General features: G+C 42.7%; 1 protein-coding gene across 4 annotated transcripts in view; it reads left to right on the top strand.

The window, feature by feature from the left end:
* The window catches only part of BEAN1 (brain expressed associated with NEDD4 1), a 63,294-nt gene extending 50,510 nt beyond the window's left edge, over window positions 1-12,784 (top strand). For all 4 annotated transcript variants that reach the window (XM_070760375.1, XM_070760371.1, XM_070760372.1 and 1 more), the window contains 3 exons: window positions 1,801-2,012; window positions 6,086-6,227; window positions 10,710-12,784. In XM_070760375.1, coding sequence (XP_070616476.1) covers window positions 1,874-2,012; window positions 6,086-6,227; window positions 10,710-11,061 — 633 coding nt within the window. In that variant the 5' untranslated portion in view covers window positions 1,801-1,873 and the 3' untranslated portion in view covers window positions 11,062-12,784. The remainder of the gene's footprint in view (window positions 1-1,800; window positions 2,013-6,085; window positions 6,228-10,709) is intronic.
* The last annotated feature ends 3,984 nt before the right edge of the window (window positions 12,785-16,768 follow it).

The raw sequence follows: 16,768 nt of genomic DNA, 5'->3' as shown, positions 1-16,768 counted from the left end.
TGACGGCAAAGGTGGGTTTTAAGGAGTTTACGGAAGGCAGGAAGAGTAGGGGCAGTTCTAATCTCTGGGGGGAGTTGGTTCCAGAGAGCCGGTGCCGCCACAGAGAAGGCTCTTCCCCTGGGGCCCGCCAACCGACATTGTTTAGTTGACGGGATCCGGAGAAGGCCCACTCTGTGGGACCTAATCGGTCGATATCAAAGTTGCCCCCACCCTCCTTGCCTTTCGTAAAGTTCTTAAGACCCATCTCTGTCGTCAGGCATGGGGGAACTGAGACATCTCCCCCGGGCCTATACAGTTTATACATGGAATGTTTGTGTGTGTGTTTGCTTTTAATAATGGGTTTTTTAGTGTTTTTTAAATTATTAGATTTGTCCTTACATTGTTCTTGTTATTGTTGTGAGCCGCCCCGAGTCTACGGAGAGGGGCGGCATACAAATCTAATAAATAATAAAATAATAATAATAGAAGATCACCAGAGACCCTGAATTCGTTTGTCGGCCTAAGCTATATTTTGATGGGCTGAGATTTAGCATAACGTGAATCTACCATTGTGTCTTGCAAATTGCTGATACCCAAAGCCAGTCGTTGTGATGCATAAACTGAAGTGTATGTCAACTGTCTCTTAGCCTAAATCGGGGGTAGGCAAAGTTGGCTCTTCTATGACATGTGGACTTCAAGTCCCAGAATTCCCGAGCCAGCATGATTGGCTCAGGAATTCTGGGAATTGAAGTCCACAAGTCACAGAAGAGCCAACTTTGCCTACCCCAACCTAAATCAAGGAAGTAATAGAGTCCACTTCCTGCAGATGAGTGAGAAGTTCGTGCTTGATAATTAGGCAACTAAAAAAACTGTAGAGAACTCAACCCAAGTCCTGATAGGAACCAGAAGGATTTCATCATAAAGTCCAGATCTTATTGGACTTTATTGGACAATTCCCACCAACACAACCCTGTGATTGAGGATGGAGAGAGTTGCAACAATCCAACAATATTGTAGTCCTGATGGTTGCGTTGACTGAAGCTGATGGGATGTTGCCCATTCACAGGAAATGAAAGGGTCTACGCAGTTCAAATGAATATATGGGTTTATTACATGCTAAAGCTCTCTCTACAAGAATCTGAATTACTAACGGTCAAAGTAAATTGGCAGTAGATAAGAGTCAAAGGAATTCAAGGTGGGCTGGACTTAAGATCTCTTTTGGGCATGAAAGTACTTGAGACTGATGATGAGCCTGGTCATCTCCTACAATTCAACTGTAAGCCCCAAAGATGCATCTGGCAATGGACATTTGAAATGGACTTTTGAAATGGGCTGTTTTGTAGTATTTTGTAGGGCTGCAAGAATGGTGGAAGGTCTTAAGCATAAAATGTATCAGGAAAGACTTAATGAACTCAATCTGTATAGTCTGGAGGACAGAAGGAAAAGGGGGGACATGATCGAAACATATTAAATATGTCAAAGGGTTAAATAAGGTTCAGGAGGGAAGTGTTTTTAATAGGAAAGTGAACACAAGAACAAGGGGACACAATCTGAAGTTAGTTGGGGGAAAGCAACGTGAGAAAATATTATTTCACTGAAAGAGTAGTAGATCCTTGGAACAAACGTCCAGCAGACGTGGTTGGTAAATCCACAGTCACTGAATTTAAACATGCCTGGGATAAACATAGATCCATTGTAAGATAAAATACAGGAAATAGTATAAGGGCAGACTAGATGGACCATGAGGTCTTTTTCTGCCATCAATCTTCTATGTTTCTATGTTTCTTCAACCGAGTCCCTTTCTGTCTCGTTGCTACACAGAAATCCAGCTGAACCGTAGCACAACGTCATCGGCGAGATTACTCACTGAACGGAAACCAGCCGAGGCCCTATTATGCTGGATTCGTCAGTGCTTGTGGCTGGAGTAGTCATCGGAGTGGTCCTCTTTCTATCCTGCGTGGCCATCCTGATTGGCAGCCTGCGAAAAAACCAATGCTTTCGACATCTCCAGCTCTGGAGCGATGCCAGCTACAGTAAGAGAGTCTTCTATGTTTTTCTTTTTTCCTTTCTGACGGTACCCTCAAAATTAGGAATGTTTCACTTATCACACGGAATAAACTATCCACACACTAAAAACCGCACTCTGGGCGCATAAGCAATGTCATTTGGCAGGACCCAGGAGAAGAGCCTTCTCTGTGGCAGCCCCGACCCTCTGGAACCAGCTCCCCCTAGATATCAGAGTTGCCCCCACCCTCCTTGCCTTTCGTAAGCTCCTTAAAACCCACCTCTGTCGTCAGGCATGGGGGAATTGAAATTTCTCTTCCCCCTAGGCTTATAGAATTTATACATGGTATGCTTGTATGTATGAGTGGTTCTTTAAATTGGGGTTTTTTAGATTGTTTTTAATATTAGATTTGTTTACATTGTCTTTTTATATTGTTGTTAGCCGCCCCGAGTCTTTGGAGAGGGGCAGCATACAAATCTAATAAATAATAATAATAATAATAATAATAATAATAATAATAATAACAACAACAATAACCATTGTTAGCATTCCACACAGGGCTTATAACCAATTTTAGAATCCTAAACTTAGGAACAGACTATATGTGGCAGTGAGGGTTGTTCAGCCAATAACCCAGACTAATAAGCAAGAGTATAAATATTGTTTTCAATGTTTAGAATAGATTAATCAGTAAACAATCAACTACATACATATCCAAGTCAAGCAATCATATACAAACCAGATATCAGAATATACAGTTCTATACAGACAGCAGCTAACCAATAATATTCCCCTTCAGAACACACAGTTCTATATATATATATAATTCTACAATATTCCTCTCCTGTAGAACACACAGTTCTATATAATACCATAAGTATTACTTACATACATAATGCATAGACCAATGTTTAGCACACAGACAAACTAGCAGAGAGAGAGATCGGGGAATTAGCATTATCAAGAGCAATAGCAAACATTTGCAAGACTAACTGCAATATCCAACCAACCAAAGAGCAACACATCTGACTCCCTTTTATAGCTTAATTGCAGCTTAAGGGGAGTGTGCAGAGGAGTGTGTCTTATACTCCAAAAAGTACAGGTACATAGCCCTCACTTCATCCTAAAAGTTGCATTCCTGGCTGTCATCCTAAATATTTGTGATTTAGAATTTTCAAGATTCTTTGTCACCAATTCTTGTTTAATCCACTTTTTGGAACTGTGCTAATTTTATTTATTTATTTATTTATTTAGTTGGTAATTTATTTAGTTGATGTTCTGCCGGCGTGTTTCAACCGCCCGTACTTACAGGGTAATTAGTCCAGGAAGACACACACCACACGATAAAAGGAAAACCCAAAAGTTTTTATAAACAGAAAAACAGAAACAGCTCCTTTTTTAAATGTCAAAGGGATTTTCTGGTACACACAAGGCACTGGGAAATTGAGTCCAATTCTAAAGTCCAGAGAGTCCACACACAATCTTGAACAGCACAGAAACCACAATCTTGATGAAACAATGAATCAGATAAACTGCCATGAGGCTAAAACACCAGGTTGCACTTTTATCTGTAGCACTAATTACAGCAGCCCCACCCAACCACAGGTGGCCTCATTTTCTCTTGTAATAATCCTTCAGTTGTTATCTCCTATGCATCACTCTACGCATGCGTTGATGTGTCATTAATTCTTGTTCAGAATCCAAGGATGATACAGATGATTGATCTCCTCCTGGGCTGTCTGCCAAACTCCCCTCTTCCCTGTCACTCACGCTTCCTTGGTCACAGGAGGCTCCGTCGCCAGATTCCATCGGGAGCAAAACAGGCCTGCGGCATGTGGATGTTTCCCCCACATCCACCTGCACATTCCTTGGGCAGGAGCTGGGCCAGAGCTAACCACAACAGTTGGTAAGAGCCGGGGTGGCGCAGCAGGTAGAATGCTGTACTGCAGGCCACTGAAGCTGACTGTTGACCTGTTCAAATCTTATCACCGGCTCAAGGTTGACTCAGCCTTCCATCCTTCCGAGATGGGTAAAATAAGGACCCGTATTGTGGGGGCAATAGGCTGGTTCTGTTAAAAAGTGCTATTGCTAACATGTTGTAAACCTATGCTGCCCCTCTTCGAAGACTCGGGGCGGCTTACAACATGTAAAAAAAATAAAAGCATCCTAAGTCCAAATTTAAAATCGATTTAACTAATCTAAAACAACCCCAATTCTTAAACTCAAAAGTAACATTACAACCAATCAGTCCCATTTAAACAGACATACATTCTATTTCCCGGCCGGGGGCGAATATCTTAATGCCCCCAAGCCTGTCAGCAAAGATGGGTCTTCAGACTTTTGCAAAAGGCAAGGAGGGTGGGGGCAGTACAAATCTCTGGCGGGAGCTGATTCCAGAGGGCCGGGGCCACCACAGAGAAGGCTCTTCCCCCAGGCCCCGCCAAGTGATATTGTCTAGTTGACGGGACCTGGAGAAGGCCAACTCTGTGGGACCTAACTGGTTGCTGGGGCTCATGCAGCAGAAGGTGGTCCCGTAGATCAGCGTTTCCCAACTGGTGTGCCGCGGCACACTAGTGTGCTGCGAGACATGGTCAGGTGTGCCGCAAAACTCCTAGGGAAGCTCCAGCTGGGCGCGGCGCTGCCGGCACCGGTGCCTTGGACCTGGAGTTCCCACTCACAGCTGTCCCCTGACTCCTGCCCGTTGCCGCGGTTTCTGGCGCTCTCTGCTGGGCCCCAAAGAAGGAAGGCGGGAAAAAGGAGAGCTTCATTCTTCGCGCCTCCTTTCTCCTGCCTTCCTTCTTTGGGGCCCAGCAGGAGAGCGCCAGAAACCGCGGCATCGGGCAGGAGCCGGGGGACAGCTGCGAATGGGAGCTCGGAGGCACCGGCAGCGCCCCGCCCAGCTGGAGTTCCCTGGTGTCAGCGGCAAGTGTCCTTTGGGGCCCGGCGGGAGGGCACTGGCGTTGGGAGCGGGAGCAGCAGGGTGCCAGCTGCAGCGGCCCCAGGCGGTCGCAGGGAGATGGGGGCGGCGAAAGGGAGCTCCAGGGTGGAGGCACCGACGGTGGCGGTTGGACGTGCTGCTGGACGCCGTACATGCTGGCGCTGCGGGGCTGGCATATACGGCGTCCAGCAGCACATCCAGCTGCCGTCGTCAGGGCTCCCGCTCGCAGTAAGCTGAGAGAGAGAGAGAAAGAAAGAAAGAAAGAGAGACATAGCAAGAGAGGCACAGAGAGAGAGAGAGAGAGAAAGAGAGACATAGCAAGAGAGGCAGAGAAAGAGAGACAGAGAAAGAGAGAGAGAAAGACATAGCAAGAGAGGCAGAGAGAGAGAAAGAAAGAAAGAGAGACATAGCAAGAGAGAGAGAGAGAAAGAGAGACAGAAAGAGAGAGAGAAAGAGAGACATAGCAAGAGGCAGAGAGAGAGAGACACACACACAGAGAGAGAGAGAGACATAGCAAGAAAGACAAAAAGAGAGAGAAAGAGAGAGAGAGAAAGAGAGGCAGAGAGACATAGCAAGAGACAGAGAGAGAGAGAAAGAGAGAGAGAGAAAGAGAGATAGCAAGAGTGGCAGAGAGAGAGAGAAAGAAAGAGACATATAGCAAGAGACAGTGAAAGAGAGAGAGAGAGCAAGAAAGAGAGAGAAAAGCAAGAAAGAGATAGCAAGAGAGACAGAGAGAGACAGAGAGAGCAAGGGAGAGAGAAAGACATAGAGGAAGGGAAGGAGGGAGAGATAAAGAGAGCAAAAGAGAGAGGAAGAAAGAAAGAGGGATGGAGAGAAAAAGAAGGGAAGGAAGGAAGAGAGAGAAATAGGGAGAAATAGAGCGAAAGGGAGGAAGAGAGAGATTTTTTTTGTCCAAACTTTTCTTTACCCCCGCCCCCTTCCCCTCCCCCCCCCCCCCAATTCAATGTTCCCCAGGATTTTGAAAATATGAATAATGTGCCGCCGCTCAAAAAAGGTTGGGAAACATTGCCGTAGATAATCTGGTCCGAGGCCATGTAGGGCTTTATAGGTCATAACCAGCACTTTGAATTGCATTTGGAAACCAATTGGCAACCAATGTTGCTTACTTTTATTATTTACAGTATTACTTTTCTTTCCCCTAGCTCCAGATTGTTTTTCCTACGGTGGCTCCGCCGGAGAGCTAAGATCCAGCTGCGCTGAAGAGTTCCCACCAACGTTTTACTTTAGCTCTTACATGGAGGCACTCTCCCAGGCCAACATCATACACCCAGACTCGCCACCACGGTAAAATTTCTTTTTAACTGATTAATTATTCTCTTTTTAAAGGTTTTAAAAAGGTAAAGGTTTCGCCTGTCTAGTCGCATCTGACTCGCGGAGGCGATGCTTATCTCTGTTTCCTAGCTGAGGTATTGTCGGAAGACATTTGCGTGGTCGTATGCAGTTGTGGGAAGGGAATTCTTCTGGCAGGGAATTCCATCAACCAAAGACCCTCTGGGTGAAGAAATATTTCCCTTTATTTGTCCTCGCTTTCTTACCTATGAGCTTTAGGGAGGCCCCCCTCGTCCTAGTGTTGTGTGATGGAGAAAAGAATTTTTCTCTAACCACCTTTTCTATCCCATGCATGATTTTATATCCTTTGATCAAGTCACTCCTTAAACACCGTCTTTCAAGGCTGAAGAGACCAAGGCATTGCAAACTGGTTTCATAAGGGAGGTGCTCCATTCTTGTTGCCCTTTTTTACACCTTTTCCAGTTCCATTATATCCTCCTTGAGATGAGGTGATCAGAACTGTACACAATACTCCAAGTGTGGTCTCACCATCGATTTGTACAGAGGCATGATGGTTCAGAAAAGCTTGGAACTATGTCGCCTTAACCTGAGCATAGCCCATAAAATTATCAGCTACAGCATCCTTCCTATCAAGGACTACTTCAGCTTCAACCACAACAACACACGAGCACACAATAGATACAAGCTTAAAGTAAACCACACCAAACTCGACTGCAGGAAATACGAAGATACAATAGCACTGGGCCTCTTCAGATCAAGCCTTTATTTTTAAAAAGCTTCTTCATTTTATTAAGTTGTCTAGAACAATAATAAAGCAGTCTTTTAAAAAATGACTCTAATAATTTCAACATTCTATAGACATTTATAGTTTTTTACAGACCCCCCGGCATCCAGTTTCAGCAACTGATTAGCACAAGAAAATAAAATTCTGCTTCTGCCTCTCCCTCCCAGCAATTTGCCTCCTTGCAGCTTTAGTTTCATTGCCAGTTTAGCACATGGCCGGCTGGCCTGCAGCCTCAAATCAGCTGAGGGTCGGGAAGCTGATAATGTGTTCTTTGGCTTAACAGGCTCCGTTCTGTTTGCTTCAAGGAAGTAAATTGCTGGGAGGCAGAAGTCAAAGGGGGAGGTGGCTGGGTGGCGCTGCATTCGGTGTATAAGATGCACTCAGGTTTTCACCCTCTTTTGGGTGGGGGGTAAAAAAATATGGTAAATCCCACTGAGATCCAAGAGGCTTACTACAAGATCATTGGGTACAAAACCATATGACTGAATGAGTTGCAATGACCCCCTTGTGCCTTGCATAAGCCTGAATGAGGCTCCCTATGATAGATGCCAGGTTGTTGCTTTTCTTCTGGGTATCCATGTCAGGTTAGCAAATGTTGTCATTTGTTTTGTTCTGTCATAGCTCCAGGTTAAGGAGTAGGAAAAAATAAAATTCATACAATACAGTCAAGAATCGGTATAAAGAATCACTGAGAGCAAACCCAGTGTTATTCTACTGTTTTTCTCCTTTCCAGAGAATTAAAGGTGGCCAATAATCATCAGGTCTCACATAGTCAGCCTTCTCCAGGTCTCATCAGCTAGACAATGTCATCTGGCGTGGCCTAGGGAAAGAGCCTTCTCTGTGGCGGCCCCGGCCCTATTGGAGCAAGTTCACCCCAGGGATTCATACTGCCCCCACTCTCCCTGCCTTCTGTAAAGCTCTAAAGACCCATCTCTGCTGACAGGCTTGGGGTAACTGAAACTCTGATATGTTGCCCCGCCTTATGAACAAATATTGGTTTTATGATGTATGAATCTGGTTGTCTAATTTTTAACTGTGGGTTTTTAGAATGTACTTTTCTTAGATTTCTAAACATGTTGTAAGCTGCCCTGAGTCTCAGGAGAAGGGTGGCATAGAAATGAAATCAATCAATCAAATACATACATACATACATACATACATACATACATACATACATACATACATACATACATACCACTGTTAGACACATTTAACAAAAGAAAATATAGAGCCTTGTTTTTCAATTTTGGCAATCTTAAAATGTTTGGATTTTAACTCCCAGAATCTCCCAGCCAGCCAGGTTTAATGAAGGTTCTAAGAAAATGATTTTTTTTAGAAAGACTCCTGCTGCATCTGAGATTTTTGATCCCATTGCAAGGTTGTTGGGGGGGGGGGGGTTGCACCCCATTGAACCATGACCAGTACATGAAATGGAACTGGTTGTAATGGGGAAATGGAAAGTGTATGTAGATTTTTAAACAATGGTTTGTCCATCAAACCATCCATCAATCCTCAAATTTGTACCAGCATGTCCAATAAAGTTTGCATCAGATGAAAGGGGCTTTCAGGAATTCTGGGATTAGCACACACACCCTATCATTTGGAGGGCACCAGTTTGGGAAAAGGGCAGCAGGGGTCAAATGAGGTAGCCATTACAGCTGAACGCAACATCAACACCTGGGACCAAATCTTCTGAGAATCAATTAACTCGCACTCCTGACCAATAAAGCGAAGCCGAGTCCCATTATTTTGGGTGGGTGGCTGTTCTTCATTTTAAATTTTGAAGGGCAGGAAAAACTATTTATATACAGTTCTAATTAGGACATTAATTTATGAAAGATGCTGCTGGGACGTTAATAATTTAATTGCCTTGATGTACGAGCTACAGAAATCTCATTTGCGACTAAATGTGATTATCTCTCTAAATGTATCCCTAATCAGTTCTCATACGAGTCTACAGATTTCGTTTGGGATTATTTCTCTTCCTGCTTCCCTTAATCAGGATCCTGCCAGACGGAACCACTCCAGTCTATTTTCCTTGAAAGGGTACATCAAAAGTAATATCCATAAATACCTCTCTCTTAATGGATTTCCTGAGGACCCAAATTCACTGGGAAACATGTCAGATCTATTTTAGAGTTGGTATTTTAAAAAGAGCAGATACAGAATTTTTTTAAAAAATAAATAAAATAAAATAGGCAGAGAGACTCTACTTGGCTGCTCTGTGTAATGACTCAGACTTGTTTGTTTATCTGTGTATTTATTTAGTAAACATATAGATCGGTGATGGTGAAGCTTTTCTGGTTTATTTTTTGGTAACTTCCTCACAAGCAGATGGAACAAAGTGCCTCTAACTGCAAAACACAGAGCCAAGTTGCAAGAAAAAGAGAATTGAACGGGTCCAAAGACGGGCTACAAGAATGGTGGAAGGTCTTAAGCATAAAACGTATCAGGAAAGACTTAATGAACTCAATCTGTATAGTCTGGAGGACGGAAGGGAAAGGGGGGGACATGATCGAAACATTGAAATATGTTAAAGGGTTAAATAAGGTCCAGGAGGGAAGTGTTTTTAATAGGAAAGTGAACACAAGAACAAGGGGACACAATCTGAGGTGAGTTGGGGGAAAGATTAGAAGCAACGTGAGAAAATATTATTTTACTGAAAGAGTAGTAGATCCTTGGAACAAACTTCCAGCAGATGTGGTTGGTAAATCCACAGTCACTGAATTTAAACATGCCTGGGATAAACATAGATCCATCCTAAGATAAAATACAGGAAATAGTATAAGGGCAGACGAGATGGACCAGGAGGTCTTTTCCTGCCGTCAATCTTCTATGTTTCTGTTTGTGTGGCAAAACCTCTCCGAAGACTCGGGGCAGCTTACAACATATAAAACCAGTAAATAACAATAAAATTAATCCAATTAAATTTAAAATTATACGGCTATTTAAATTCCCTAATGTATTTAAAAATCAATCGTACCCATTCTTACAGCAATCATGCAGTCATTCGTTGGCCAGGGGCTAAGATCTAATGGGCCCAAGCCTGACAACATAAATGAGTCTTAAGACTCTTACGAAAGGAAAGGAGGGTGGGGGCAGTATGAATCTCCGGGGGAGCTGATTCCAGAGGGCTGAGGCCCCCACAGAGAAGGCTCTTCCCCTAGGTCCCGCCAAATGACATTGTCTAGTTGATGGGACATAACCGGTTGCTAGGATGGATTTGGATGGATGGAATTGATGGTTTGGTCCAAATTATGCAGGAAATACCCTATGGTTGTGCTTTCGACTAAACAATGTCGTCTGGCGGGCCCCAGGGGAAGAGCCTTCTCTGTTGCGGCCCCTGCCCTCTGGAATCAACTCCCCCCAGAGATTAGAACTGCTCCTACCCTCCTTGTCTTCCGTAAACTACTTAAGACCCACCTATACCGCCAGGCATGGGGGATTTGAGACACCTTTCCCCCAGGCTTATTATAATTTATGTTTGGTATGTATGTGCTGTTTGGTTTTTAATTATGATAGGGTTTTTAGGGTTTTTTTTTCTTTTAATATTAGATTTGCGCCAGCATAATATTGTTTTTTATCGTTGTTGTGAGCCGCCCCGAGTCTTCGGAGATGGGCGGCATACAAATCTAATAAATTATTAATTATTATTATTATTATTAATTATTAATTAATTATTATTCTTTCAGGTACGATGAGTGTGTTGGGCCCGGAGCAGCCCAAATCTACCTTCCAACCGAAGATCCTCCACCTTATTCTCTGATAGACCCTTGCCAGCAGAACAATGTGTCTGTAAACAATGCCTTGGACGAAAGGGGATCTACCAGTACAACAATGGGACCGGATTCAGAGGGTTTGGTTAGGCTACAGGACCTGCATCAACCTTCCAGGGCCTCGTCGTCATCATCCTTTCCCACCGAAGCTGCTCCTCCATACGAGGCTGTTGTGTGTGACCAGGACATTCCTCACCCACAAGTCTCACTCGGTCTGCTCAAAGGTTCGGCAGATTATCATCGGACACTTTTCGACAGAGTAGCATAAATGAGTGACGCATGGAAAGATGAACTGATCGCTCACCCGCTGGTGGACCTGCAACGGAACATTTTCTCTTTTTTCTACTTCAAACAGGGCTACTAGGCTGGTCTGCTTTGGGACACAGGAGTTTCGTTTAGTTTTCTTTCTTTAGTAAAAACATCTTTGCAAAGCTGGTCTATCGACGTCTTTTGCACTGTTTTCTCTCCCACTTTGAAAATGCAAAACACCAAAAGCGACACTAAGATAGGCGGACATCTCTGAAGCATTTTTTTTTTTAATGTCTCCTGCTCACCTAGAGGCATATGGAACTGTCACTTCCTGTTGGGTCTTCCCTGGTTCAGGAGGAAAAGTTGCCCAGAATCAACTTTAGTGAGATGGGCAACTTTATAATTTTGATTAATAAATAAAATGCCTAGGGCTTTTTTTTTTAAAGAAAAAGTTCAACCAATATTTTAAGCATTGCTTGTAAGCGGTAGAGGTAAATAACAGAGGAAGGGATTCTTTGTAAGGAAAATGAGGGTTGGGTTTTACAAAATGCACTAGGTTAAAATGTGGGCTGGCTAGTTTGCACCTCAGAGTGGTCTGGGAAAATAGCCATCCTGACGCCAACCGGTCTGCCTATCAACACGACCTACCTCGCAGGAGAGTTGAGAAGCTAATAAAATAAGGAGAACACAAATCTATGTTGCTCTGAGGTCTACGGAGCACGTTCATGATGATGACAATTCAATGGATGTATGTGCCAAAATATGATTCTCCAACTGATAATTGGCTACAGATTTCTCAAAGTATCTCAGATCGTTCATCTGTTTATGGGAATCTGGTTTTTTTCTGAATTCTAGAAACTAGTTTGCTGGTCTTCTTCCTAAGTTTTGCAAGTAGGAAGCAAAATAATTCGCTGGGACTCTGAATTTTAAATCCCTGCTTAGGTTCTTGATGGCTTGCTGCTATAATTCTTGTTTTACTGCGGCTGTTGCTTCTGTCCTACAAAACATCTAACGTCATTAGACAATTTTAACATTATTTTATCTCCTTATACCAAATCACGTTTTTGCTCTTTGGGAAAAATGGAAGTTCTCCAGCTGTTCCTTTGATTCATCCCATTCAGACTAAATTCAGTTCTTTTAAGGCAGGGCTGTCAAATCTCAGTCCACTTGCCTTGGAAAATGCCGGGCCTAGCCTTGGAAATCTCTAAACTTTCTGTCCAAAATTTGTATTTCCATGGGTACATTTTAATTTGATACAAGGGAGAAATGTGGCATATATTTTTTTTTGGGGGGGGGGGGGATGAGCATGAACTTGACATCCTTGTATTCCATTAACTGTTCCAATCAGGTCAACTTTCATCTTGGTCCTTTCCCTTTTATCTTTGGAAGTGTCATCTCAAACAGAAGTGGGCCTCCAGACAAAGGACATTTCCTTCTGGCTATAACACCCATGCGTAAAATCTCTTATGATTTACCCCTTGGGATCAGCTGAATTTTGGTTGTGTGAACATAGGGATGGTAAAGTGGTCGTAAAGTGTGAAAAACAGTCATAAACCACTTTTTTCCAGTCCCGTTGTAATTTTGAGCAGTCGCTAAAACAAACTTTTGTAAACCCAGAACTACCTGTATTGCGTTTAACTTGTAGAAAGTCTACAACAGCCTCTTATCGAGCACAAATCTTTGATCCCTCCAGGATCCAATATCCTCGTTTGATTGGTTCCAAACAATAAAACGTTTCCTTTGATTTGGACCTTTCCCAAATATTGCATCTAATTCCACACAGCCATACCGGAAACCCACCCATATTAATCTTGCCAAGTTGAGAAACACCATGGTGCTTTATGTCCCATGGATGTCCCATTCTTCCTCTGCAGGTAAGCCTTGACTTTAATGACCCTGCAGAATTTCTGTTGCTAAGCAAAATGGTTGGTAAATGAGTCGTGACTGGTTTTATCACTTTAATTCACAGAGTGGTTAAGCAAATCACAGCAATTATTAAGTATATCACATGGCCATTAAGCGAATCCAGTTTTCCCTATTGATTGCTTGTCAAAAGATTGCACATAGAAACATAGAAGATTGACGGCAGAAAAAGACCTCATGGTCCATCTGTCCTTATACTATTTCCTGTATTTTATCTTAGGATGGATATATGTTTATCCCAGGCGTGTTTAAATTCAGTTCCTGTGGATTTACCAACCACGTCTGCTGGAAGTTTGTTCCAAGCATCTACTACTCTTTCACTAAAATGTTTTCTCACGTTGCTTCTGATCTTTCCCCCAACTCACCTCAGATTGTGCCCCCTTGTTCGTGTGTTCACTTTCCTATTAAAAGCACTTCCCTCCTGAACCTTATTTAACCCTTTAACATATTTAAATGTTTCGATCATGTCCCCCCTTTCCCTGCTGTCCTACAGACTGGACAGATTGAGTTCATGAAGTCTTTCCTGATAAGTTTTGTGCTTAAGACTTTCCACCGTCTTTGGACCCGTTCAATTTTGTCAATATCTTTTTGTAGGTAAGGTCTCCAGAACTGAACACAGTATTTCAAATGTGGTCTCACCAGCGCTCTATACAGCGGGAATCACAATCTCCCTCTTCCTGCTTGTTATACCTCTAGCTATGCAGCCAAGCATTCTACTTGCTTTCTCTACCGCCTGACCGCACTGTTTACCCATTCACTCACATGGCAATCATATGACCCTGGACCTTGACAGCCATCCTGAATACATACCACTTTAAGCACCTGAATTTTGATCGTGTGATCATAGGGAATAATACAACATTTGTTTAAGAGTCAGGACCATAGTCAGAAGTTTCCTTGTAACTTTGAACAGGTAAATGAATGGCTATAAATTGAGGGCTATCTGTATATTGTAGCAAGAATAGAAAATGGCTTGTTTTGCTCTGTTTGTCTTTTAGCAATCTTTTTTAGAAATGTAGCAGCAAACAAGGCGGCGTTTGCCTCTGGATATAGAAGGCTAAATATTGTAAAGCATGGGATACCGTTAACAATTAAATGCAAAAACAAAAACGCCCATCTGTCATGATTACTTTATGCAGCATAATAGAAAGAGAATTGTATTTCTTCCTGCCGCTAATTAAACGATGGATATTTGTATAATGATTCCAAACAGAAGAGCAATAAAAAAATACATGGAACATTTTTACAACATGCATTTAAGCCAGCCTTTTTGGAGTTAGAAATATTTTCTAACAATTTAAATTTATATGGGGTAATTCTTTCGCCAAATCTTAAAATTCTGCATGATTCAAAAGCTTGCTCTATAATTTATTATATATGAATGGGTGTTGCAAAGGATTCCAAGATTATTGCAAAACTCAATCCTTAGTTTGTATACCTAAAACAGACAGTTTTCCAACCTTTGGTGAGCTGATAGGCCCCGTTTTTGCTGTCCCCAGGCTCCAGAGGCAAAAATTCCCTCCCCCATCCCCTCGGACACTCTCCAGAAGCCAAAAATGCTATCCCAGAGCTCCAGGTGAGCCAAAAATCTGCTGGCCGGCACTCACATGCACATTAGAGCTGAGCTAGGGTTACGACTCACATGCCAGCAGATACGCGTGCTACCTAAACAGCCTCCTGACCCAAAGACATACTGTATTTTTCGGACTATAAGACGCACCGGTGTATAAGGTGCACCAGGGTTTCAAAGATGTAAGTAAGAAAGAAAAAGGTTTTGTCCTCCCCAGTTCTTAGGTGCACTCTGCAAGCCTCCCAAACACTCTGTGTGCCATATTTTTGGCAAAAACACTCCCGTTTTTTTTTGCAAAAATGGGACACTTGGGTGGTTTTGCAGGAGGCCTGCAAAATACTCTTGGGGGCTGATGGAAGGGGAAAATGCCTGTGTTTTGCAAAAAATGGCCCATTTTTCACCTTTTTTTCTTTTTTTGCCAAAACAGCATTTTTGCCTAGCTCCAGCCCCCAGGAGCACTTTGCCGCCCTTTCAAACCCTCTACACCAGTGATTTTCAACCTTTTTTGAGCCGCGGCACATTTTTTACATTTACGAAACCCTGGGGCACATTGAGTGGGGTGGGAGGGGGCGGCTAAAAAAGTTTGGACAAAAAAATTATCTATCTCTCTCTCTTCCTCCCTTTTGCTCTATTTCTCTCTCCCTCCCTCTTTCTTTCCCTTCCTCTTTCTTTCTCTCTCTCTCCATCCCTCTTTCTTTCTCTTCCTTCCTCTCTTTTTTGCTCTCTTTCTCTCTCCCTCCCTACCTCCCTCTATGTCCTTCTCTCTCTCTCCTTCCCTCCCTCTCTTTCTCTCTCTTGCTTTCTTTCTCTTTCTCTCTCTTTCTCTGTTGCTTTCTTTTTCTTGTTCTCTTTCTCTCTCTCTTGCTTTCTTTCTCTCTCTCTTCCTTTCTTTCTCTCTCTGAGCTTCGCGGCACACCTGACCATGTCTTGCGGCACACTAGTGTGCCACGGCACACTGGTTGAAAAACACTGCTCTACACACACCATTTTTGCGAAAAACTCTCCCATTTTTTGCAAAAATTGGACATGGGTGGTGCTTCAGGAGGCCAAAAATGGCTGCATTCGGTGTATAAGGCGCACCAACATTTCCACCCTCTTTCAGGGGGATGTGGGGGGAGGTGTGTTTTATACTCTGAAAAATATGGTATTTCAGGGAAATGGGATCTGCAGAATGTTTCAATCTCATTAATTGAAAGTAATCATTTATCTGTAATGTTTTGGTTTTTTAAAAAACAGAGCTTAAAGCTCTTTTGGGAGAATTGGTGCTAGACTTATGGTTGGGGGTCACCACAACATGAAGTGTATTAAGGGGTCGCAGCATTAGAACGGTTGAGAACCAGTGCTATAATGATAAAGATTGAAAGAAAAGGCTTGCTTTACCTGAACACCCTTCCATAGTTCCCTCTAAGCTGAGCAGTGAGCAATCGCTCACTTAAAAATCATCATCAACTCAGAGTTTTCCAAACCTGCTCAGAAGCCGAGAGGGAAAGAGTGAGAGGGAAGGAGAGAGAGAGGAAGAGAGGAAGAGAGAGAAACAGATAGAAAAAAGAGAGGAAGGAAAAGAGAAAGAAAAAGAATGGGAGTAAGGAAGAGAGAAAGAAAATCAAAATCTAGTTTGAAACTAGCTCAACTATTTAAGTGGCATTTTGATATTGATAGAGTTGCCCTATTATGAGCTCACTGTTATAGACACACAGTACAGTATTTTATTTTGAAATTCTCTGAGACAAAACAGGGTGGGTTTTTTATTTATTTGTTTATTTGTTTATTTATTTATTTATTATTTCTGTGCCGCCCAATCCCGAAGGGACTGCCGCTCAGACACTATACTTTTCCGCCCACCCCCCCAAAAAATTAGAGGGAACACTGCATCCTTCCAATGGCCCTGTTGCAGATGTGGGCTTTGGGGCAAGCAATCCCAGGTTTAGTTTACTGCACCTGACATAACACAAAACTTTCATTGATTGGTATCTCATGTTTATATTTACAAATAACTCAAACCAGCAATACAGTGGTACCTCGAGATACGAGTTTAATTCGTTCCGGACCTGGGCTCTTAAGTCGAGCAGCTCTTATCTCGAACAACTTTTCCCCATAGGAATTAATGTAAATAATTTTAATTGGTTCCAGCCCTCAAAAAACTCACAAAGTTAGTCTAAATTATGCAGAAAGACATGTTTTTAATGAAGAAATGTACATGTACATATAAATGAATAATGAAGTTTCTTTCACT

The sequence above is a fragment of the Erythrolamprus reginae genome, chromosome 9 (genome assembly GCF_031021105.1).
Source record: "Erythrolamprus reginae isolate rEryReg1 chromosome 9, rEryReg1.hap1, whole genome shotgun sequence".
Lineage (NCBI taxonomy): Eukaryota > Metazoa > Chordata > Lepidosauria > Squamata > Dipsadidae > Erythrolamprus > Erythrolamprus reginae.
This window is presented reverse-complemented; position numbering and strand designations above follow the sequence as displayed.